Source organism: Schistocerca piceifrons, chromosome 1 (genome assembly GCF_021461385.2).
Source record: "Schistocerca piceifrons isolate TAMUIC-IGC-003096 chromosome 1, iqSchPice1.1, whole genome shotgun sequence".
Taxonomy (NCBI): domain Eukaryota; kingdom Metazoa; phylum Arthropoda; class Insecta; order Orthoptera; family Acrididae; genus Schistocerca; species Schistocerca piceifrons.
The window spans coordinates 781,283,309-781,308,199 of NC_060138.1; the positions used below are offsets into that span (position 1 = coordinate 781,283,309).

The 24,891-nt window shown below is 43.1% G+C and overlaps 1 protein-coding gene across 1 annotated transcript in view; it reads left to right on the top strand.

Moving 5' to 3' along the window:
• LOC124803033 (cardioactive peptide) overlaps nucleotides 1–24,891 on the top strand; it is a 345,435-nt gene that overhangs the window by 316,618 nt on the left and 3,926 nt on the right. Inside the window, exons 2-5 of the mRNA XM_047264149.1 lie at nucleotides 1,649–1,757; nucleotides 12,281–12,353; nucleotides 14,286–14,449; nucleotides 23,048–23,140. Coding sequence (XP_047120105.1) covers nucleotides 1,662–1,757; nucleotides 12,281–12,353; nucleotides 14,286–14,449; nucleotides 23,048–23,140 — 426 coding nt within the window. The 5' untranslated portion in view covers nucleotides 1,649–1,661. The remainder of the gene's footprint in view (nucleotides 1–1,648; nucleotides 1,758–12,280; nucleotides 12,354–14,285; nucleotides 14,450–23,047; nucleotides 23,141–24,891) is intronic.

The window sequence follows — 24,891 nt, forward strand, 5'->3', positions numbered from 1 at the left end:
TCTCGGAAGCCATTCGGAATATGGCATATGTCGATGTGAAGTGTTTTTGCTTCTGATGATCGCTCCTTCCATATCCCTGAAATTGACCATTTCTCCTGGGACGTCCTGTATACTGTACAATCATGACTGCAGTAAGTAGAAATATCTTTGTTTTGAAAGTATAAAAGGACCAATATTGTTAAACTGTAATTATTCCTTACATACTTTTTGCTTTATGACACATCTGATGAAGGCGATTCCAAAATGCGTTATGGACATGGAGAATAAATGAAAATATAGACTGAAAAAAATAAAAACTGGGACACGAAAACAGAGTGGTTACCAAACACTGACAAACGTCAGCCCGCAATGCCGCAATAATCGTTCTCGTCAAGTGAAATCTTCCCTTCCCCTCTAAGGCTAACATACGCAGCTGTCTTTTAGTTACACTGTGGTCATTTTCGACGAAGATTTACCTATTGCCGGTAGCTGTTCCACATACGAACTTTTGTCACTGGGTATTACTACTATCACTTCACACTTCTTATTTACCAGCAGTAACTCATCTTCTTTCATATTAACAGAATCTTCCGTCGGTTCTTGGTAGAACAACATTATAATAATAAATGATAAGGACCAGTTTGCTTTTGTTCTACAATATTACTTTTATTGCTCACAGTCTAGATCTCATCCTAAATGACCAGACACAGCTCAACACTTCCCCTCTCCTAAACTTCATATAATCATCTTTGTTGTTCATTACTTCCCACACTCTCTCTTCCTACATATTCCCATTTTCCTGTATTCATTAAGTTGTTTTATTTGTTGCAGTTGTCTTTGTATTCCACATGGGCTGTAGTTTCAATAGTTAAGGGTTTCCTTTTAACTTGTACTTGTATTACTGTCCATGTTTAACTCCCCTTGTAGTTGTCTCATCAAATACTGTTCATATTTTACTTTGCTCATTTATTTAATCAAAACTGGTATACAGCCACTGCTTTGATTATAATGTTAATGTTAAAATGCAGTACCACCACACTCTCAAACTGTAAGTTCCTCAAACACCTCCATTTTCCCTGCATTTATTAATTTCTGTTTATCTTATGGATATTGCTTAAGTTCCTTATGTATTCTGTATTTACATTGACAACTGTCTCTTCTTTTTTAATTGGTTGTGTACCACACTCCATGTTTCATACCTCTTGATGTAGCCTTGTTTAGTACTAATTTTGTCTTATTTTATTAGTTTTGTTTATTAATAGAAACTGTTATGTAGGCATGCTATTCCTATTTTGTGCTAAAGGTTTTCCTGTCAACTCCATTGTTATTTATGTACTGTTCAGTTTTTACTATTTCATTGCAAAGATGTTACTTACTGTATGTTTCTACTTCACTCTAGATGTGTTACTTCTCTTCCAATGTTGTCTGCCAACATTTAACTTCTTTGGTGATAATACTCAGTAAATGTCTGAAGATGGCCTTGTAAGCCGAAAACCGGTTAGCAATAAAAGTAGTACTGTCGAACAAAAGCAAACTGGTGCTTTTCATTTATTATCATCTTCTTTCATTCTGTTTTAGCGGTTCGTAATGTAAGAGGGGAAAAAAGTGAGAGGGCTCAGTCCGTGCGCTGTTGCTCGTCTAACCAAAGTGGTGGGTGGTGTGCTTGCAGGAAGTAATCCGGAATGTCACGAGCCCTGCTGCTGCTGTGTCCCGCCCTCCTGGTCCTGCTGGCGTGTCTCCAGCGGGCCGCCGCAGACGACGTCATCATGGAGAAGAGGGTAAGTCGCTGTATGCTGTGACGACACAACAAAAATCTCATGTTAATTATGAACGTTAAGAGATCACCGAAAACACTATAATCCTCTCAGCTCAAAGGAATGGACACTTAGGAAAACAGAAGTTTGGTTAAGAATAAACAAAATAAGGAAGAAATTCAGTCCTTGGGGCAGCTGGCTCGCGGTGTCCATCGTACTGTTGACTGACTCTGCTAGCAACAACAACTTAAAAAGGGCTGGTTGCTGAGTAACTATGTAAAGGAAACTTTACATATAGGATACATCACATTCTTTAACATTTCTCATAAGTATCACAGTAGCAGTCAGGATTCTACAAGATATTTGCATCTCAAAGGGACATCTGAATAGTACTTAACATCTTTAAAGAAACGTAAGAAGCAGTCATGGTACACTGTGGTTGAATCACAAGGAAAACTAGCAAGACAGGACGAAAAATGTCAATTGGAATGAGTTCTGCGAAAAACTACGGGACGTGACTACAACAATTGCTTTGACCACATTGTACTATTACAACGTACGGGGGGTTTATTGTAAAATTATCAATGAATTGAAAAATATCTATTGGTAGTCTTAGTCGACCTTGAGTTGCTATCTGACTAAAGTTGGCACTGTTTAAACGCGCGGTTATGCCCCCAGTATCATTTGCATCGAAATTATCATTACACTCTAATTATTAAACAAAAATATGGTGCTTGCTAGCTACGAAATCAATAATGCGGTGATTATCATATGATACCAAATTAAGATTTATTCAGAAAACAGGATGAGCAATATTTCTAGCCTAACATGACAATACAATACACTCGCTAACCTAACTAGCCTATCATTGGCACAATGCATTCTCTTTTCCTAACTACTTAAGTCAACACTGAACCCGCAAGTGACTCTATTGCAGTTCTGCCTGAACGGACACAGACTCAGAGAGCGCCAGTCAAAGAGCTAACGGAATATGAACTCATTTAGAATTACAGTGCCCTACTTTGGCTGATGATTGCTAATATCACCGTAATTCTCCGTGATGATTACGACGGTCGGTACAGCCAACGTCGTGATGCCGTCTTTCCCGTGAGCGAGCTTGGCTTTACTCTCCAACGTGGACGTGGTTTACGCCCGTAAACTCCTGTACGTAAGTGTTCAATTGCGGAGTCCGTCACTAGTCAATACTCAAGCTACTTGCACATATGCCAAGAGTAGTCGGTCGACTCAAGTGCGCGGCAGCAAAGGTACACTTCAGATTGCTTATGAACACCACAAATTAGTACTAATCTGTTTCTCTCCTCAGAGGAACAGATAATGCTACGTGTGTGGAGTCGGATGCTCTAAACTATTCAGACTTGGAGAGTAACCATTGGACTCAATGCCGGTAACTTCTCCAACCTACTTCTCTCCACGCTCTCCAAGCAGAGCAGCCAGACACCGCGACTGCTCTCTTCCACAGCCGACCCCACAGTCCCCCATCAGAGTTTTTGTAAACTTGGCCGTTCTTCGCCGCATGGATCCGTGCGCGTTGGTAGCCAATCACGACACAGACTTCCATGTATCCGTGCACGTTTGTAGCCAACCACGACACGGAATTCTAACGCGGTTACTGTTGCCGCCAAACTTTAACACGTATCTCTACGCGCTCTGCGCCAATCCCGCCACAGTCTTCCGCAAATTTTCCACTGTGGCGCGAAATTGTCTTTCTCTCTCTCGCATATAGCTTCTCCTCGCTTCTTGTTGTGATGGCCCAGCCTCTCCGAACGTCTTTGGTGGTCTGAAGTGCCAGCCGACAAAGGGGTCCGGCCGCGGCCATCCCGTTAGTTTGACGTGACATAAACACCGTCCTTAGGGGTTCCGGCCGTGGTCCAGCCTCTGAGCCCATCTTGTTAGTCTGACATGACACACACAACCTCCTTTTCTGTGTCCATTCTCTCCTACCGGTGGGCCAATTATCAATTATTATTCTGTGTATCAGTACTGATTTAGCATCATGTAAGGTGCAAAATCTGCTACCTTAAACTATACAGATGTTAGTTAAGCATACATGAACTGAAATTACATCTGCTCGACAATGGATAAGCAGTCACAATTCTGTCGTCCACTCGTGACTTAAACAGAAGTGGATAGTTGAATTAACGGAACAAAAGCCGCGCTTCCATGAGTTCCGTGAAGCTTGACAAGCTCGGCTCAAACCTAGCATCCTTTTAACGACGCTATGCTTATCAAATCGTAGATAATTCAATATTCCGAGATGTCCGGTCGTTGGACATGAATCCCATCAAATATTTATAGGACATAACCGAGAGCTTAGTTCGTGCACAAAATCTTACACCGACAACGCTTCCGCATATATCGACGCCTATAGAGACAGAATGGCTCAATATTTCTGCGAGGGACTTCAACTATTTATCAAGTCCATACTACGTCGAGATGATGCACTACGCCGAACAAAAGGAGGTCCGACACGATATTTTCAGGTATCCCGTGACTTTTGTCACCTCATTCTAAAACTGAAAAGCCATTGCCTCATAACCACAGAAGGAGTATTCATAAGGTACTACTGCCTGATCTCTTGCAATTGTTTACGTCTTTTACATAGACCGTTCTCATCCTTACTCTATCACGGTTGTGTAAGTAGCATAATATGAAACCAGTCCGTCAGTTAATTTGGAGATTCTGACAGACTAGTTTCAAACTGGCCAATCCCATTCTTAGTTACGCTGAAATTATTAAGGGGACACACAGCGGTTTCCATGTCTCATGGGCTCTCCCTCTACAGTCCGCAGCTCGTGGTTTAGTAGTTAGCCTTGCTGCCTCTGGATCACGGGGCCCCGGGTTCGATCCCCGGCCGGGTGGTGGATTTTCTCTGCCCGTAAACTGGGTGTTTGTGTTATCCTCATCTTCAGAGACGTGGCGAGAGTGGAAATGGAAAGATTTGGAATTTGTACGGGCGATAATGACCACGATTATGGCGCCCCACAAACCAACATCATAATCATCTCCCTGTACACACTACAGGCTATGCAAGATAGCCACCAGAAGAAAAACATCAGAAACAGAGTTGCAAAGGCTTAGACAAATTTCTTCAAGAAGAACGTTCCACTGGTACTAAATGTAGACAGAGAGTTAGATGTTTCTGGAAAGGTACCTAAGTACACTAGGCAAAAAACTAGTCTTCGCTGGAGACTGATACCGCCGGCCTTGGCTGATACCGCCGGCCTTGGTCATGGCCTCAATTCAGAGAGGAACAGAGTCCACAGGTATCTTGAAGTATGCAATCCCAACTGAAACCACTCACTGATGATCAGATGCAGCACAGCTACCACATTGCGAGGATGTTGACAGCTACGTCGCAACCACTGTTCCAAATAGTACCCAACATTTTCTGTGGGATTAAGATCGGGTAACTTAGCGGGAAAGCCAGGATTTGATAGGATGTCTGAGTGTCCCTTAAACCAGGAATGTTTGCATGGAGCTCTGTGAACACGGCTGTTTTAATCTTCGAAGATAGGAATGTCCTTAGCATACATATCATGACAAGCAGAGAAAAGGACAACACTAGGTTATCGAGAACGTTGAAGTATACATTCTACTGCATGTGATTCTTGAAATGGATGGATCATTGGGGCATTCAGTTTACCGTTAGTCCACATATACAGACCCGTATTTGCAGCCGTCTAGCTGCCATCAGCCATCACAAACTATGAGCGTTATTCGCACGATGATGCACCGGACACATTTTGTGTCTGATGGAGACACCCTTGCAAAGAAGCTGAAGCAGCTACAATCTGAGTTCAAAGATAGTGGATATTCTCCGCATTATATCAACACAGCTTTAAGGGAGAAGAAACATGATCACCCACAAGATCAAGAGGAGATGTTGCGATTTAAGTCTAGAGCATACCTCCCGTACGTCGACAATGTTTCGTCGAAATTAGACAGAGTCGTAAGGGAACATTATGTTAAAGTTATCTTCCGCCCACTTCAAAGACTTGTGCTCTTCTCGGATAGGAAAAGGATGATCTGGGATTGCGGAAGGCTGGCATCTACAGAATGTCTTCAGTGTGGCAGTGCCTACATTGGTCAGACAACGCGCACAGTGAGTGAAAGATGCTTTGGACATAATCGCCACGCTCGCCTTCCGCACCTCAGTAAGTCACCCATAGCCGAGAAATATATCCCCATGGGACATTATTCTGCAACGGAAAACTTAAACACGACGAGATCCTTCTTGGATTTATTATTAAAAAATCGGTTAGAATATGTTTGGTGGAAGATCTCATTCATCGTGATGGCAGCTTTCAACTGGATTAAGGCGTGGGACCCGGCGATTTCTATCATTTCTCCAGGAAGAAAGCATTGTACAATGTCCATCGACGGTTAATTTTATTAATTTTGATGCCTGTATTTTAACTCCACGAGTGCGCACTCCGACAGAGAGAGTGCTTGTAGTACCAAAATCACGCATGCGTCTGCGCTTCGTAGATGGAGCAATATTGGAAGAGGGCGCGAAACTCGACAGAGGTCACTCATGTAGCGGCTGCCTTTGCGCATTTTTGGTGTACAGTTAGCGATGTAAACCGGCAATCTCCAACACAACACACTTACGTGAAGATGACTGAATGGTTGTCAGCCGAATTGAAATGAAATGATCATGTGGCATAGATAGCCGAGAGTCCCCACCTGGGGCAGTTCAGCCGCCGAGATGCAAGTCCTTTCAGTCCACGCCGCAATGGGCGACGCGTGTCGATGATTATGAACTGATATTGAGGACAACACAACCCACAGACAACTCAGGTAACGAGGCGGACGTAGACCGAAATATCGCGGCAAAAAGTCGACGTAATGCGGCTGCAATCTCGAAACTTCAAGGAATACCCTGGCTCATATTTACGGTAACCTGAATGAGTGGTAACTAGTTATGTTGCGTACATTCTCCCCAAACAACATAAAACAGCCAGCTACATCTACTTCTACACCTACACAGATACTCCGCAAGCTCGTGACGTAGGGTACCTTCTACCAGTTCTAGTCATTTCCTTTCCTCTACCACTCGCAATAAGAGCGAGGGAAAAACGACTATCTATATGCTTCCGTAGTATGAGCACTAATTTCTCGTATCTTATCTTCGTGGTCCTTACGCGTAATGTATGTTGGAGAGACTAGAATCTTTTGGCAGTCAGCTTCGAGTGCCGGTTCTCTAAATTTTCTCGATAGTGTCCCTCGATAACAATGTCACCTTCCCTCCGAGGATTCCCATTCCCGAAGCATCTCCGTAATATTTGCATGTTGTTCGAACCTACTGGTAACAAACCTAGCGGCCCACCTCTGAACTGCGTCGATGTCTTTCTTTAATCTGTCCCAGTACGGATCCCAAACATCGAGTATTACTCAAGAATAGGTCGCACAAGCGTCCCATATGCGATCTCCTTTACAGATGAGCCACACTTTCCTAAAACTCTTCCAATAAACTAAAGTCGATCATTCGCCTTCCGTACCACAGTCCTGACACGCTCGTTCCACTTCATATCGCTTTGCAACGTTACGCCCATTTATTTGTGTGAAGCACTACTAATGGTGTATCCGAACCTTACGGGCTTGTTTCTCCTACTCATCCGCATTAACTTACATTTTTCTACATTTGGAGCTAGCTGCCATTCATCACACCAAGTAGAAATTTTGTATGAGTCATCCAGTATCCTCCTACAGTCACTCAACTTCGACACATCACCGCACGCAGATTGCTGCTCACCCTGTCCTCCACATCATTTATGTATCACACTTCCCTGTCGCACTCCTGACGATACCCCTGATGAACAATCGCCATAGCTGTAAACCTATTACATATGTAAGTCTGCAGGCTTTCGTGGTCGTTGTCACTGAAGTTAAAATCTTCTGGGTTATTAGGCCGCGTCATGTTTCTTCTAAAATGATCGACGTTTCGACCCCTCTGCTGGGATATTCGTCGGGCTCTTCTGGTGTCCACTACTGCTAGCAGACACCAGAAGATGTATTGTACTGTTGTAGTATCAGCTATACAGTCTGAGTATATGATAGCTTAATGGTTTCGTCACCAAGACTTAGCAATACTGCGTAATGGCAGGCAATAAATGAACAATATACATACATTAAAGGAAATGGAAAGTCTTGTACGATTAATAGCTTGACCGAATGCTTCCAAACTGATACTGCAGTATTTCCATGTCTGTCGAATATGTTGAACAATGTTCATCCTTAAGCGAGCTTATTTTCAATACTTTCAGTACAGAAAAGAGTCAGTCCTACAGACGAAGAGTGATATGAGCACGTGACAGCTATTTAGAGTGCGCAACGTTGTTGGGACTTTTCAGATGGATATCGCAAAATAGCACATCCAGAGGACGTCCCCGTGTAAGTTACCGCCATGTTTCAGAGCGTCGTACCGACTGATTGCCCAGACTTGGCTGCAGTGAAATAGAGAGGAACGAGTGGTGACGATAAGAACACAGGGCTACCGTGGGGCACGAAGGAAGAGTGCATCACGAGAAGACCGTGGGACTGTTCGACTGGTTCTGACGAATAGACGAATGATATGCTGAAATCTGTGTGAGGTGACAGGCAGAGCGCCATCACGACACGCCAGGAACACGATACTAGAGACTGGGTCGAGATCTCCAGTTACTATGCGTCGTTTATCGCTGACACCATACCGTAGTGAACAGAGATTTGCGTGGTGTAGACCCACAGTTAACTGGGACATTGAGTGGCACTCTGTGATGTTCAGCAGTGAGTCTCGCTCCTATTTTTGGAGGTCAAATTGGCACTGTGCTAGTAGACGACTTGGTGAAAGGTCACAAAAGAAGCGATTCGCCGGCCGGTGTCGCCGAGCGGTTCTAGGCGCTTCAGTCTGGAACCGCGCGACGGCTACGGTCGCAGGTTCGAATTCTGCCTCGGGCCTGGATGTGTGTGATGTCCTTAGGTTAGTTAGGTTTAAGTAGTTCTAAGTTCTAGGGGACTGATGACCTCAGATGTTAAGTCCCATAGTGCTCAGAGCCAAAGAAGCGATTCTCGAGGCACATGTCTCTGCAGCTTCAGGAATCACGATGTGGGAAGCTATTGGATGTGAGAACACGTCTGATTTGGTAACTGTCGAAGGGAGGCTGTATGTTCGCCATTATGTGGTAAAGAAGATAAACCCAGTTGTTATACACTTCAAGACCAGGTTACCGAAAGGCTTATTGTAATAAGTTAATGCTAGACTCTACGACGCAGTTCACACCAAAAACAGCTTGAGGAATTCACTGATCGTGATTGGCCTGCCCATTCTCCTCATTTATCACCACAGAACACATATTGCATATGATGGGAAGACGTATACGATCATACTAGCCTCCGGCCAGAAATCTTCGCCGAATGTTACTACAAGTGTTTTAGGCATAGCAATAGATTTCCTAAGATGGCATTAGGAGGTTGTTTGCTTGCGTGCCACCAACAGCTATAAGAGTGTTTCAGTGACTGTGGGTGTGGAACCTCATTCTGATACCGATGATGGTCACCAGTTCCTAGTGGAATGAAAGTTTAATCGTTAAAGCGCGGAAGGGATGTAACAAATATGTCTCAAAAGGCCGCGCACTGAATCGCGGTTTGGCGAGATGTTGGTGTTCGGTTCCTCTTATAGGTAGGAATATGGGGTAAAAAGTTTGTACACTAGTCGGAACCAGCGGCCATGTGTGTAGCCATTAGAACATTTGTCTTACTGTAGCTATGTTATAGTATAATAATCAAGGTTTAAACGACGAACCGGAGCTGGTGCCCAGGCAAATTGTGTGAATCGATTAATTCTTCTCGCAAAAGATTTTAATTGGGCTAAAATTAATACCGAGTTAATGGCACCATTTGTATGTGCACCGTTCGTATTTCATGTGCAAAAAAAGTCACTCTCAATCTGGTTTTATGTACAAAAGCAGCGTTAAATAACTTCGGACTGGAGCCAGACTGATGGTCCAAATTTGGTCCACCGGTTTATTGGACCTTGGACTAAAACACGTTTTAACCGTCTGAAAAATTCTTGATTCGTTTGGATGCAAAAAAAATGTGTGTTTCTGTGAGGTTTTTGAAGTGCGCCACTTCTGTACTTTAAACCTGTACGAATCGGTTCAAACTTTGCACGAAGGTAGATAAATGGATGAAGTCAAAACTATTTTTTTATCTAATAATCTTTATTCGTTGTGGAGATACGATAGTTTAAAGTCAACTGAGAAGTAGCACTTAAATTTGATTCTTACGTGAATGCGCGGAAACGGTTTAAACCGAATGAAATAAATAAAAAATGCATTCTTACGATAAAACGGAAAACTCGCTTTAAGAAATTTAGCTTTATTCTGATTTTACTTGCAAAAAACAAATTTTCTCCGAGATTTTTCACGCGCGTCACTTCTATGTTTCAAACTTCTGCAAATCGTATCAAATTTTATAAGAAGTTAGGCAAATACATGTAAGGAATGGGCGTCTTGTATTGTGAAAGATTTATCCTTTGCCACGACACAAACATGCTCCGAAAGACAATAAAAATACCTATTCCAGACCAGTCGTCGCCCAAGTCAACAGAATTCTACATAGGTTACCAAGCTGTGGCGATCAAATGTCAAAATTATGGTAGAGTAAAAGTTGGGAGCCAGAATAAAAAGTGTTATTGCCGTAGCACAAACAGTGAATATGTCCTGGGCAGAGTTAGGGATGTAAAAGAATGGAACTAGTTTTTCGATTTATCTGGCAACTTCAAAGACATTAAAATCAAAACATCTTGACATGTTCACGGTTCTTCACGAATTAACCCTATTGCCTCAGCACTGTGAGCTCTCTTAAACCCATCTCTGTTACACATATGGTTGAGGGTGTAAGAGGAAATAGACACAAATTTGTGTTTCTAGAGATTGGGATACATCTACAACAGGAAGTACCCGAGAGTGGGGGTGCACCTGTAATAGGAAATATCGCAGTGTGGGGATGGATGCATCCTGAACTTTAATGACATGTTCTGACAAATGACATGTTGGATGACATGACGGCAGGTGTCGTGTTATACGACATGATATCAAATGGCTCCGAGCACGATGGGACTTAACATCTGAGGTCATCAGTCCCCTAGAACTTAGAACTACTTAAACCTAATCAACCTAAGGACATCACACACTTCCATGCCCGAGGCAGGATTCGAACCTGCGACCGTAGCGGTCACGCGGTTCCAAACTGTAGCGCTTAGAACCGCACGGCCACACCGGCCGGCTACATGATATCAGGTATCATATTATTTTACTTGACATCATGCAGTATAGTGTGTCTCATGGATCCTAGCAAGTAGAAAAGCGCGAATATGTCGAAATGTTTTGATTCAAATGTCTTTGAAGCTACCAGGTTACAAGAGCTTCTATGCATTGAGACACGCATTCAAGAATTATTAAATTCGTCGGTAGCAGTTACTCGCTCCTCGCCGGAAACGGCTGCTGGCACTGGTAAGACCTGCAGTGTCACGTGCTGTGACGTACCCGCCACGGCCTGTCTTTCCCGTGGGCCTTCATGGGGGCGTTGCGACGACAGCGAGTGACGCAGAGAGGGAAATGACGGCACTAGCAGGGGTGGACGGTGCGTCAGCGGGTGAGTGGCTGCTCATCGGTCAGACAGCGGGAGAGCGAGCCTTAATGGTGGCGGTGCGGCGGCGAGCAGGTGAGCGGGAGAGCGGGTGAGCAGGTGCTGCGTCACGCACCCTGGCCGCAGCGTGGCACCGCGCAGGCCTAACGCAGTTTGCATGCGGCCGCCACAACCGCACTGGGCACAAAGCCACTGCCACACACCTCACACCGCCTCCCTTACCAATTACACATTCTCATTTCGGCAAAGAGGGCGTACACCTCCGCCGATAGTATCCTGAAATTGGGAAACGTCTACTTACTTTCAAGGCAATTTGAAAATATTCCTTGTAATCTACGGTCCTTCATGTAAATTTTTAATGGGAAATTGTGAATAAAATCCATATTGATTATACAGGGTGAAAAGTATTTAAACCGACAAACTCTGGGAGGTTGTAGGGGACATCAAAACAAATATTTTTCCCTAATGTCATTTTTTCCTATGGGGTGTATTTAAACCGGTAGAGGAAGATTTCTCTGGCGGCAAATTAATTAAACCAACAAATACTTTTCCATTTTTATGACCAAGAGACAACACATTAACACAACCCAATATCAATTACAGTAGATTTTCAAAAATGCCTCCGTTGACACGTAAACAAAGGTTACGCCGTCGGATCATGTTCTGTCTGACACGGGCAAAAACCCCCGGAGTATCCTGAATTGTTCCTGCTGCTGCTACCATGCGGGTAACCAGATCCTCCTCTGATGTAACAGGAGTTGCGTAAACAAGGTTGCGCATCTCTTCCTACACAAAAAAGTCGAGAGGGGACATTTAAATATTTTTCACCCTGTATTACTTGCCCACAGAACTGATATTTCTTCAGTGACAGTAACATCGTCATTTTATCGTTGCAGGATATGGACTCGCCGTTCCTCAATCGACTGTTTGAAGCAAAAATGAAGAGACCCTTCTGCAACGCCTTCACTGGTCAGTACAAAACTCCCTAAAACCAACATAGTACTTCTTCAATCAATGAAGCAGAAACAATGTTATTTTGTTCCTCTGGTAGTTTATATCTTGCTCACTTTTCATAATATGATTAGTGTATTGACGCGCACAGCAAAGTGAAGAGCAGGTTTGTGCCATTTCTCGCGTATTTACGTGTCGCCAATCTCACTACCTGCGACTAGAATGTAGTGCAATACAGCTCAAACGAAAAACTTTGACACATCCGTTACTTACAAGGGAACCTCCCCATCGCACACCCCTCAGATTTAGTTATAAGTTGGCATAGAAGATAGGTCTTAAAAAACTGAACACAGATCAATGGAGAAAACAGGAAGAAGTTGTGTGGAACTATGAACAAAATAAGCAAAATATACAAGCTGAATAGTCCATGCGCAAGATAGGCAACATCAAGGCTCATATGAGCTCAGGAGCGCCGTGGTCCCGTGGTTAGCGTGAGCAACTGCGGAACCAGAGGTCCTTGGCTGAAGTCTTCCCTCGAGCGAAAAGTTTACCTTCTTCATTTTCGCAAAGTTATGATCTGTCCGTTCGTTCACTGACGTCTCTGTTCACTGTAATAAGTTTAGTGTCCGTGTTTTGCGACCGCACCGCAAAACCGTGCGATTAGTAGACGAAAGGACGTGCCTCTCCAATGGGAACCGAAAACATTTGATCGGAAGGTCATAGGTCAACCGATTCCTCCACAGGAAAACACGTCTGATATATTCTATATGACACTGGTGACGGCATGTGCGTCACATGACAGGAATTTGTTGCCGACCCACCTAACTTGTACACTTGGCAAATGGGTTAAAAGATTCTTCTACCTTGCCCGATTTAGGTTTTCTTGTGGATGTGATAATTACTTCCAAAAAAGTGATGAAAACATAAGAGTTCGTCACATAAACTGCAACAAATGAATGCAACAATTTCACAGTCGCACAGTTTTCCCTGTGCTCTGTCAAAACATATGTTTTTAACGTTTCCAAATTTTTCTGTGTGTAGACCGTCAAATCCTGCATATGTCCAAGCAAATCTGAACATGTCCTGGAATTTTGGAGAGCAAAGTTGATTATGTGTTAGTGCGTGATCTTTGATAATTGTCTGAAAATAAAAAATTAAAATTTTCACTCGAGGGAATACTTGAACCAAGGACCTCTCATTCTGCAGCTGCAGGGAAGACTTGAACCAAGGACCTCTCGTTCTGCAGCTGCTCACGCTAGCCACGGGACCACGGCGCTCCAGAGCTCACAGTCTCGTTGATGTTACCTACCTTGCGCATGGACTACTCAGTTTGTATATTTTGCTTATTTTTGTCATAGTTCCACACAACTTCTTCCTGTTTCCTCGATTGATCTGTGTTCAGTTTTTCAAGGCCTATCCAGGGGGTGCGGTGGGGAGATTCCCTTGTTAGTTACGTGGGCAGTTAATGTGATAATTCTCAAGCTCCTCCGACACTCCAACAAGCTCAGTTTGCATTTTTTTAATTGGTCATATTTGCTGCTACGGATGAATTTACTAGATCGAACACTGCCGTCACATAGCCTGTTCTACGCGAATAACACCAAGGGATCGCCAAGCTTGAAGTCCACATTCGACGGACGGACCACCATCAGCAGTATCGCATGCCCTCATTTCATCAGACAATGCGGAGAGGTTTGGTATTTAAACCGGGACGTTTTCGCAAAGTCTGGAGATCAAGAAGTTTACGCCACCAAATCTCCTCCTCTCGCTGGCCAAATACTGGCAGAGAAAATCTTTTCTACCACCAGAATTCGAACCGGCTTACCCCCGTGTTCTTTTAAGGGGAAGACTAGTATTCTGTCCGATGAACTTGCTCTTCAACACGCACTCCCGCGTCTTCTGCGTGTGGTGAGGAAGTGTCGGCTGATGGCAGTGTTTTCGGTGTTGCAGGGTGCGGCAAGAAGCGGTCGGACGAGAGCGTGGGAACGCTGCTGGAGATGAACTCTGAGCCGGCCGTGGCGGACCTCAGCCGGCAGATCCTGTCCGAGGCCAAGCTGTGGGAGGCCATCCAGGAGGCGCGCGCAGAGCTGCTCGCCCGCCGCCGCCAGCACGAGGTGCGTACCACCTGCACTAATTTAGACTGAAGCGCCGAAAAACTGGTATAGGCATGCGTATTCAAATACGGAGATATGTAAACAGAATACGGCGCTGCGGTAGGTAAAGCCTGTGTAAAACAACAAGTGTCTGGCGCAGTAGTTAGATCGGGTACTGCACTAAAGTGGCAGGTTCTCAAGATTTAAGTGAATTTGAAGGTGGTGCTAAGTCGGCTCACGAGCGATAGGACACAGTTTTTCCCAGTTAGCGAGGAAGTGGGGATTTTCCCATACGACCATTTCACGAGTGTACCGTAAATATCAGGAATCCGGTGAAACATTAAATCTCCGACATCGCTGCGGCCGGAAAAAGATCCTGCAAGAACGGGACTAACGACGACTGAAGAGAATCATTCAACGTGACAGAAGTTCAAACCTTCCGCAAACTGCTGCAGATTTCAATGCTGGGCCATCAATAAGTGTCAGCGTGCGAACCATTCAACGAAACATCATCGATACGGGCCTTTGGAGCCGAAGGTCCACTCGTGTACCCTTGATGACTGCTCGACTCAAAGCTTTACGCCTCGCCTGGGTCCGTCACCACCGAAGTTGGACTGTTGGTGATTGGATACATGTTGCTTGGTCGGCCGAGTCTCGTTTCAGATTGTATCGAGCGGACGGACGTGTACGGTTATGGAGATAAACTCGAGACTCCATGGACCCTGCATGTCAGCAAGGTACTATTCAAGCTGGTGGAGGCTCTGTGATGGTGTGGGGCATGCGCAGTTGGAGTGATATGGGACCCCTGATGGGTCTAGATACGACTCTGACAGGTGATACGTACGTAAGCATCCTGTCTCATCACCTGCATCCATGCATGTCCATTGCCCATTCCGACGGAAGTGGGCAATTCTAGAAGGACAATGCGACATCGCACACATCCAGAATCTTTATCGCAGAAATAATTCTGATGAGTGCTTATGCGAAGTAATGTTGTGCTAGTGTCATGCAGATTTTTCATGCGAACTGGAGAGGAGGGAGTGTAGCTCGATTTTTGTAAAGACAGTTGGCAAAAAACTAAAATTGGACCGAAAATTGTTTTCCGCGGTTCGGCTCAACGTAGCCGAGGCAGCAAAGATATCATAAGGAAATTATCCGAAAGGAGTTCGATCAGCTGGAAATATAGCCTGAGAGAGAGACAGACCCCAGAAAGACCCGATGAAATAGCAACACCCGGCAGGTACCAGAACATTGTCAAAAAGAAGCGGTATGTTAGCCGTACCATTTTTCTGTTGCCTCCAAACTAAAACGTGCGTGTTCATCTCTGCTGGTCATTTCTGAATTATAAGTTAACGGAATGTTTGGATCCTCTGATTTTGATTTCTTCAGAGAGCTCGATGACTTCTTAGATCGCGGGCTGTGACGTACTCATCAGAGTCTTCAACAGTACGTAGAGTAGCCGTTGCATAAAAATACGACTGGTGTTAGGTACGGAATTTCCAGATCAATCTTTTTTATTTATACGTCCTGCAGCTTAGTTTCAAGCCGATGGGCTGGTCCTCATAAATGCTGTCTCACACATATTCGGAAGAATTAATTCAAGGTGGAGTCAAAGAATACAGTGTCCTCTTTGTTCCACTCAAAGACGGTTCAATATTTCCACACGATATCTTGTATTTTTAACGTTTCTTGCAACGTGAACTTTTGTAACGAGTCGTTAATACTGCGAAAAAGCTAAAAACATTCCCTTAACTGCCATCTACACGTGTTTTCCTTCCATTCTTCTGAATGGTGAAGTTACACCACCAAAATGCAAGTGCTCAGAATACCCACTACTATTTATAGACACTGTGCAGCGTTTAGCGTTGGAGGTTACCTCTACCTTGCCGAAACGTTAATGAGACGATGCAGCTCCTCTTTTAACCAAATATTCTCACGATACATTACTGTGAAATCTTGAAATCTTTTCCGGGAATCCGCAGTAGTAGTAAGAACGCATCCAACAAATTCATACCAAAGGTTAGGTTTAATGAAACTGATATTTATCAACTAATCTAGTCACTCAGGAAATAATTACACCGAAGAAAAAAAGAAAAAATCAGTCACATTTTATTAAATTCGAAGGTTTTACATTAAACTAAAGAGTCGCTAGACATATTCCGTGAAGAGAACAAGAAGATACAGGAAATAACAAAGGCGAAGTATTTCTGTAGGTTTCCTGGTAAACTGTCTGCGGTCCCAAACATGTATTATAACTCTGACGAGTCACTGATTCCAGCAATATCACTTTCATTCTTTGACGCCTAGATCGGGGAAATCAGAAAAAATTCAACGCTCATATCACATTGCCAAAATTTGCAGTGAAAAGTGCGTGCAACAAAATATCAATCTGTTCACTTTTTATTTATGTCTACATCCTCAATCTGCCAGCCACCTTACGGTTTGTGGTGAAAGCTACGTCCTGAAACACTGTTTATTCAACATAAATACAGTAAACGAACATTGCAGCATTCAGAATGTGCTATACAACTGTTGGATGTTACAAGTAATAGTTTGTAACACGTAACTCACTTTTATAGAATATGAATGTATTATATACAGTAGTAACGAAACTTTGCAGCATACAGCATGCGCTGTGCAGCTATTGCTTGTTACTACGGTATATATACATGTATATTCTATTAAAGTGAGTAATATGTTACCATCCGTTCATCACAATGGAAGCAGATAGATGGTTACTAACAACAAATCTCCCCGTACTGTCGCAAGCCAGCACCCAGCATTACGCTTTGCAATAGCTATGTAATCGGACCTGGAAAGGTTCCAAAATCGATTCATGGAATAAACAACTATTTCTTCAAATCGTTCAAATGGCTCTAAGCACTATGGGACTTAACATATGAGGTCATCAGTCCCTTAGACTTCGAACTACTTAAACGTAACTAAACTAAGGGCATCACACACATCCATGCCCGAGGCAGGATTCGAACCTGCGACCGTAGCAGCAGCGCGATTCCGGACTGAAGCGCCTAGAACCGCTCGCCCACAGCGGCCGGCCAACTATTTCTAAAAAGTGACTAGTTGCAGTTTTCTGTATTTATATTGATCATATATCCCTTTCTTGCTGTATAGTCTGTGTACAACCCACTACGTTCATTTGGTGAAATACACGTTGGAGGAAATAAGATGTAGCTTGTCTCTTCTGGGTTATACCCGTTCTCAGAATGTTAAGAATAAGTCTCTCTCTGACGCACGTCGTCTCTCTGATAGAGACGTCCGCGACGCTTTTTCGGTGGCTCACGATACTATTCTTTCAGTCTTCTCAGTATTCCTCGGGATAAAGCATCCAAACTGATGAAAATTATTTGAGAATAGGTACAAAGAGGATTTTATCATCTATCTCTACGGAGATAATTAACGTTTGCTTAGAATTCTCCCAATTGATCCCATTGCGATATATGCCTCTCTTACAACTAGATTTACGTATTCATCCCACCTTAAATCACTCCAAGTACGTACTCGTCGATTTTTACCATTACCAAAATTTCCACTGACTGATCGTCAACGGCGTAATCAGACAATTACCATGCGGATCGTAATGTCTTCAGTTTCGTGTATAGCATAACCAGATTCAATCATAATGAGTGTCCTTCATCTTCTGAACACATGACACGAAAAGAACGATCACATAATCGATTCATCGCTCTGTGATACGCGACCAGCGATATTTAATTAAGTCGGAACCCTGAAGAAAAACGACCAGCTGAACGTTAAATCACGAGCCTGCTTTACCCACGTGCAGTAGCTCTCAGCGACAGCTGGATATTCCGGCAAGCGATTTGCGTCCCACGCAAATGAATTGTGATTTATGCTATGAGACCGAGACAATTCTGAACGCATACATTCAGAAAGCTCGCATCCCGTGCGAAGCGTTTGTGCAGCCGTAAAGCAATCGACGCTAGCGGACCATAAATCGCAGCCGTCAAGGGTTTAACTGACATATATACGGTACGAGCGTTGCGTAAACGTAAACTGGCTGACATTTCCTTCCGCAAAGCTGTGGCGGACGCCAGAAAGCAACCAGCAGGCAGCAGTAAACGCTGTGGGGCACGTGCTCTGACACAGAGCTACACACAAAACCCCCTTTCTTGTCCTATAGGGTCAAAGAGTTTTCCACAGCTAGACAGGTAATAAATTTACAAAATAATGCCGAGAAGGTCGGATTAGGACATGTCCGAGTAATCATTCACAGGTTCATGTGAAGTGTGCGAAAAGAACCCTAAGACGACAGACTGCTGGTAATAGAAAGCCGGATGTATGACTATACACAGCCAGTCGTTAAATGTTGATCTTGACACCTTTCTTGTATATCAAGCCGCCTACTTTAACAGTACTTGCATCTTGGGCCGTTCGAAGTCTATAAAGTGTGGAAGTAATGTAGTGGTAGTATAGATTAAGTCCAATACAAAATTCCATAAAACATGCGTCCAGTTTTTATTGATTACAGACACACAGCTATTAGAAAGTAATCCAAACAAATACTCATAGAAGGTGTTAAGAAATGGCAAATATTTAAGTTAAAAGTTGATTTTTTTAAATTCTACCGCCTATTTCAATGCACTTTCAAATTCTCTTGACAACACCACGTCTAGTTCCTCCGAGATCGTCTCAGCGTTCTTTCATGAAGGCATCACTGTTCATAATTCGAACGATCAATTTGTTTGCTGTGTTTACCTTTTCTTTTTAGGTTTTGCCTTTCAACCATCCCCAAGCACAAAAATTTGAAGGTGCACTGTCCGCGTAGAAGAATGTTGAAGATTAGGTGGGTAGATCACGTAACTAATGAGGAGGTATTGAATAGGATTGTGGAGAAGAGAAGTTTGTGGCACAACGTGACTAGAAGAAGGGATCGTTTGGTAGGACATGTCCTGAGGCATCAAAGGATCACCAATTTAGTATTGGAGGGCAGCGAGGAGGGTAAAAATGGTAGAGGGAGACAAAGAGATGAATACACTAAGCAGATTCAGAAGGATGTAGGTTGCAGTAGGTACTGGGAAATGAAGGAGCTTGCACAGGATAGATTAGCATGGAGAGCTGCATGAAACCAGTCTCAGGACTGAAGAACACAACAACAACAACTGTCCGCGTTACCCAGATGGGCAAGAAACGCGATCGCGTCTGCTGATCCTGCTAGTGAGGGATGTTAGGTTCAGATGGTGTGACACCAGACAACTGGAATTTGCAGGGGCCCCGTCGTGTTGGAGCCATGTGCCCATCCGTGTATCCTTCCAATAACGATAAAGCTAGTTTTTAAGAAAGGCTAGATAACGAGGCCCTGTAACACGATGTGATAGCAGAACGGGTCCAATCGACTGATAGTCTATCATACAATAGCACACATTTGCAGAGAAGGATGAAAAAGAGTCTTCACAAAGGTATGTGGGTTTTCATCGGACTACTTATGCGAGATACGAAGGTTGCTGACACCGTCGCGAGTGAAAGTAGATTCGTCAGCACACTCGATTAATGAGATTAGTCGGTGATTTGCATTTCGCCAACAACAAAATTCCAATCGTTCACCTTCAACACCTTCTCAGAGTTGTTGAATCCGTTGTTACTGATAAGGACAGACTGTCTACGTGTAATGTAACTGCAGGCACCATCCTCACGCAGTTCTGTGAAAATGTGAATGAGTACTCTGATCTGATACTCTGAAATAAGGAAACAATTTGCCGTATTCTCTACAAGCAGCAGCACGAGCGTTTTCTTTAGACAACTCCTTCGTAGATACCATGTTGACATACGCAGAATTTCTAAATACATGAGGTATGCGCAAACGATACAGTACAACTGGCCAGTTAATCACCATCACAATCACAGTTGAAAAATTCATCTATGTAAACTTAAGCACAAATCCAAAACAAAAATTTCAGTCGATAAATAAACGTACAGCAACTGGAGTACAAACATGAGAAATAAAAACTTATGTCCCTCGCCAGCTGTGTCTCTCTAATCGAAAAAAATGGGCGCATGTTGTATAGAGTGTCTTCTCCGAATTAGTCTTCGCTACTAACTCGGAAAATATTTACTATTTCTCCGAAAAAGCCCTTCATATACGAGAGGAGATCAAAATGCGTCGACATCTCGGCAGATTTAGATTCTGGGAACTTCCAAAACTCACTTACACTGACGAGACTAAATCGGAAATTTATCGGTCTCTCAGTAAAATACTCTTATGAAATAAACTGCTCGAGTTATTCCCTTTTAGGACAATGTACATTGGAACGAGACAGCTAAAGTGAAACCAGCAGACAGATTAAAATGTTTGTCGCAGTAATAATTGCAGTTCCTAGCATTTATTGCTTCTGTAGGTGTTTTCCCTGTGAAATAATGTTCAATACCAACAAGTCCTAACAGAAAAGAACATGTTTTCAACTTAAAAAAACAGCACAAATAATTAGAATGAGTTTTCGTCTACACCCACTTGTCTGAAATCATCGATATCTACACTTTTCATTTTTAACAATTCCATAATCTTACCCGTAACTTTCGTTACCTCTCATGATTCTCGCATTACCTGCATCTCCAACGCGAGAAGCAAACGTTGGACTGCAAAATTAGTGACTGACCTGTAGACAGACGCCTGAAGAAATTGCGATTCGGCAAAGCACGTGTATTTTTCTCAATTTCTCATGCATTCATAGTCATGCAATGTGATTTTCAAGAGTAACATATTGTTAATCGCACACAGTATTGTTTTTCAGCATCTCCAGTACGAAACAGATGAACAAAGTTACGTTATAAATTTAGGGCTATCTTGTTTTCTATTCCAACGCCAAAACAAACATAGCGCTCAGCACTCATCTCCACGATGTTATCAACGCTCCATCACAAAAGTTAAGAATCAAACTTCGCGTCAGTCTTTGTTCTCTTTACCTCTCTCATCGTTTATCAAAGCTCCGACGTAAATGTACCTTCAGAAAGAAGAGCTGGTACTGTAGAACGCCTATAAACAACAGAAAGAAATGAACACATCAGTAATGTAGCTTGTGGTGAATTCCCTTGACATCTCACACGTTCACTCACGACCATTCTTTTCAACAAGTATCTAAGACAACAGAATATCCTTTATGTGAAATTGAAACTTCCTTTCCTTTTTTTAAATATTGTGCCTATGTTAATTTAAATCGTATCTGAACAGAGAGGTACAATGCACAATATTTCGACAAGCGAGTTTCGACTGAAGATAACAACTCTAGTCTGCTGCCAAAATACTGCGCACCTCTGCCTTCAACATCCCGGTCACTCATCCGACAACACTTTGAATATTTTACACTCCAGGGGTTAAACTGAATAATCGCCCTCACTTCTTACTACTTGGTGATTTCTCTAAGACCTTTAGCCAAGACAGTCAAGTGTCAAAGATAAACGACAAATTAGTCAAATTTTCTGCATTTGGTCCCATTCCACATCTTCCATAAACTCCATAAATGCAATGAACGTGTAACACAGTCCTTACTGCGAAACAACAGTTCAAACTGCTCAATGTGTTGACACCACCTGCCTTGGGTTGGCGTGGCTGCTTCGCGCTTCCGCCACAGCGAATCACATTACGCGATTCTGTATACGTCTCTCTCACATCGCTTCAGTGTTGCCGCAGAGATCAGGGTTCCCAGACTTTTTCTCTAACGGAACACTTTGAGAACCTTGGTACTTGAATGGAACTCCTTGTGTACGTCGAAAGTTAATAAAACTTCTAAAAACACGAGAAAAACGTGTAAAACACTTCAATTTTAAGTCAAAACTAATGACACAGAAATAATAATAAAGTTTTAAAGAAGTAATTAGCATCATCAAAAAGCCGACATAAAACGGAATGCTATTGATAGTTTTTCGCGGAGCAGTTATTCGCTCCCATCAGAACACCAGCATTCGTTGGAACACAGTTTGGGAAACCCTATAGATGACTGCTGTTTTAGCTAGCTTCGGTACCACCAACAGCCTTTTGTGTTTCGCAGTTGAAAGCTGGTAACAGCACTGCTAGCTGCCAGGTTTATTCTTTCTCTGTGTGAAGTATATTAGATAAGAGAGCCTTTCCTCGATTTAATACACCTGCATGGGACCAGATTTGTGTTGCACATCTGAAACTACCGTGGGTCAGAGCATTCGAATAATGTCGATCAAACTTCAATCGTAATTTATGCTTTGCAATGTTTTATATATATATATATATATATATATATATATGTGTGTGTGTGTGTGTGTGTGTGTGTGTGTGTTTGGAACAGAATACATTTGTGTTGCTGTATCTAATTCTTCCAATAGATGAAATGGAACGAGGCTAACCCATGCCTCCGCTCTAGCAAAGATTACCCGCCATACCCAACAGGGTGACTATCGGACTTATAGTCGAAAGGAGCTGGGTTCTAATCCAATTCCAGTCGCACTCATTAGGTTTTCCATGGTTCCTCTAAATCACTTCGTGTGAGTGCCAGGGATTGGAACATATACGACGTAATTCCTTCCCCGTTCTTGTGGAACGGGGTTTGTGGCTCTCCTCGAACGATCGTTGGTGTAGAGGTGATAACGTCTGAGCCCTTGTGTGTGCTTGTGTTTCAGATGCAGACGAACCGGCTGGCAGACTTCTCTCGCCCACTGGCTGTTGCGCAGTACCGCAAGAAGAGGGCAGCTGCCCCGCCCACTCCTGTGCAGGTGGGTGTTCCCTCACACATACCTCTGTCCGCCTATCACTTTCTACTCATACTCTCACTTGCGAGCATGTTTTAATAGCATCATCGATATATCTGTTACTGGTTTCACGACACTCTTCTCATTCTCCAGTGTCATTTTAGACCATTCTAACTCGTTTCAAATTTTGTCTTCCTAAGGCACTCTAAAAGTTTGAAGGTACCATGGATAAAATACAAGGAGCGAAAGATTTACAATTTGTACAGAAACCTGATTGCAGAATAATAGAGGGAAGGGAAGCGATAGTTGAGAAGGAAGGAACATTAAAGTCTCGTCAACAAGTGGTCATTATTGATGGAGCACAAGCTCGGATTACGAAAGGAGGGAAAGGAAATCGGTCATGCCCTTTTCGAGGTAACCATTCCGACATTTGCCTAGAGCGATTTACGGAAATCACGGAAAACCTAAATGCAGATGGCCGGGCGGGGATTTGAACCGTCATCTTCCCGAATGCGAGCCCAGTCCAGCGCGCTACCCCACTCGGTACTTCTGTCAGAGGGGACTTGGAGGAGCGGCTGAAGCAAATGGATAGGCCTTGAAACGATATTATAAGAGGAATACAAACAAAAGCAAAACACATATAAGGGAATATAGTTGAATTAAACCTCGTACTGCTGAGGGAATTGGATTACGAAACGGGACAGATGATCTTTGCTATTTGGGTAGGATAATAACTGAAGCTGTCCGAAATAGAGAGGTTATAAAATGAAGATTGACAATAATAATAAAAGTGTTTCTGGAAAAGAGAAAATTGTGAGCACCGAATATAAATATAAGTGCTAGGAGGTATATTGTGAAGATATTTCTCTGTAGTGTAGCGTTGTTGGAATGTGAAGCGTGGACGATATACTGTTCAGATAAGAACAGAATAGGAACTTTTGAAATCTGGTGCTACTCTAGAATGCTGAAGGTTAAATGGGTAGATCAGATAACAAACAAAGAGGTACTGAATCGAACTGGGAGGGGGGGGGGGGGCGGGGGAGTGGAGAAGAAATTTATGGTGCGTTTTGAGTAAAAGAAAGGATCATTTGTTTAGTATAGGTCCTGAGGCATAAAGTAATCGTCATTTGCAGATGGAGTGGATTGTGTGTGTATGGGAATGGGGATAAAAAGCGTGAGTGGAGACTAAGGCTTGACTACAATAAGCCGGGTGAAATCGGTGTAAGTTGCAGCAGTTACGCAAAAACGAAAGCTCGTACAGCTGCAGCAAACCAGTCTTCGGACTGAACATCACAGCAACATATTATTCGATCGTTAAATTTCATCGTATCTTTCAGCTACCTGAAATCCCCACGTTAATAGAAAATGTTTTTACAGAACTGCTATGCTTTGAAGTAACCGCAAGAAACATATCAGGAATGAATATCAATCCGAATAATGATAAAACAACCAAATGCCTCAAAATGCAGACGAATCTGAACGAAACATATTTAGTGATATTTATGAGTAGAAGCCAAGAAGTGTGAAGATAAAAAGAGATGTAATCTAGAACTATACAAGCATAAAGGAGTTGAAACAGGTATTTAAGTAATTTTTTTCGGTTAGTAGGACAGGTAGTATCCTCACAACGAACGGGGTGACCGTACTAAAGGCGTTTGAAGCTTTGAGTATTTCACCTTAATGGTGTTTAACGACGGCAATGAATGAATACATGCCCCGAGATACTGGCAGAACGAGGAAATACAGTCATTTGACATAAGCGAAACGGTAACAGC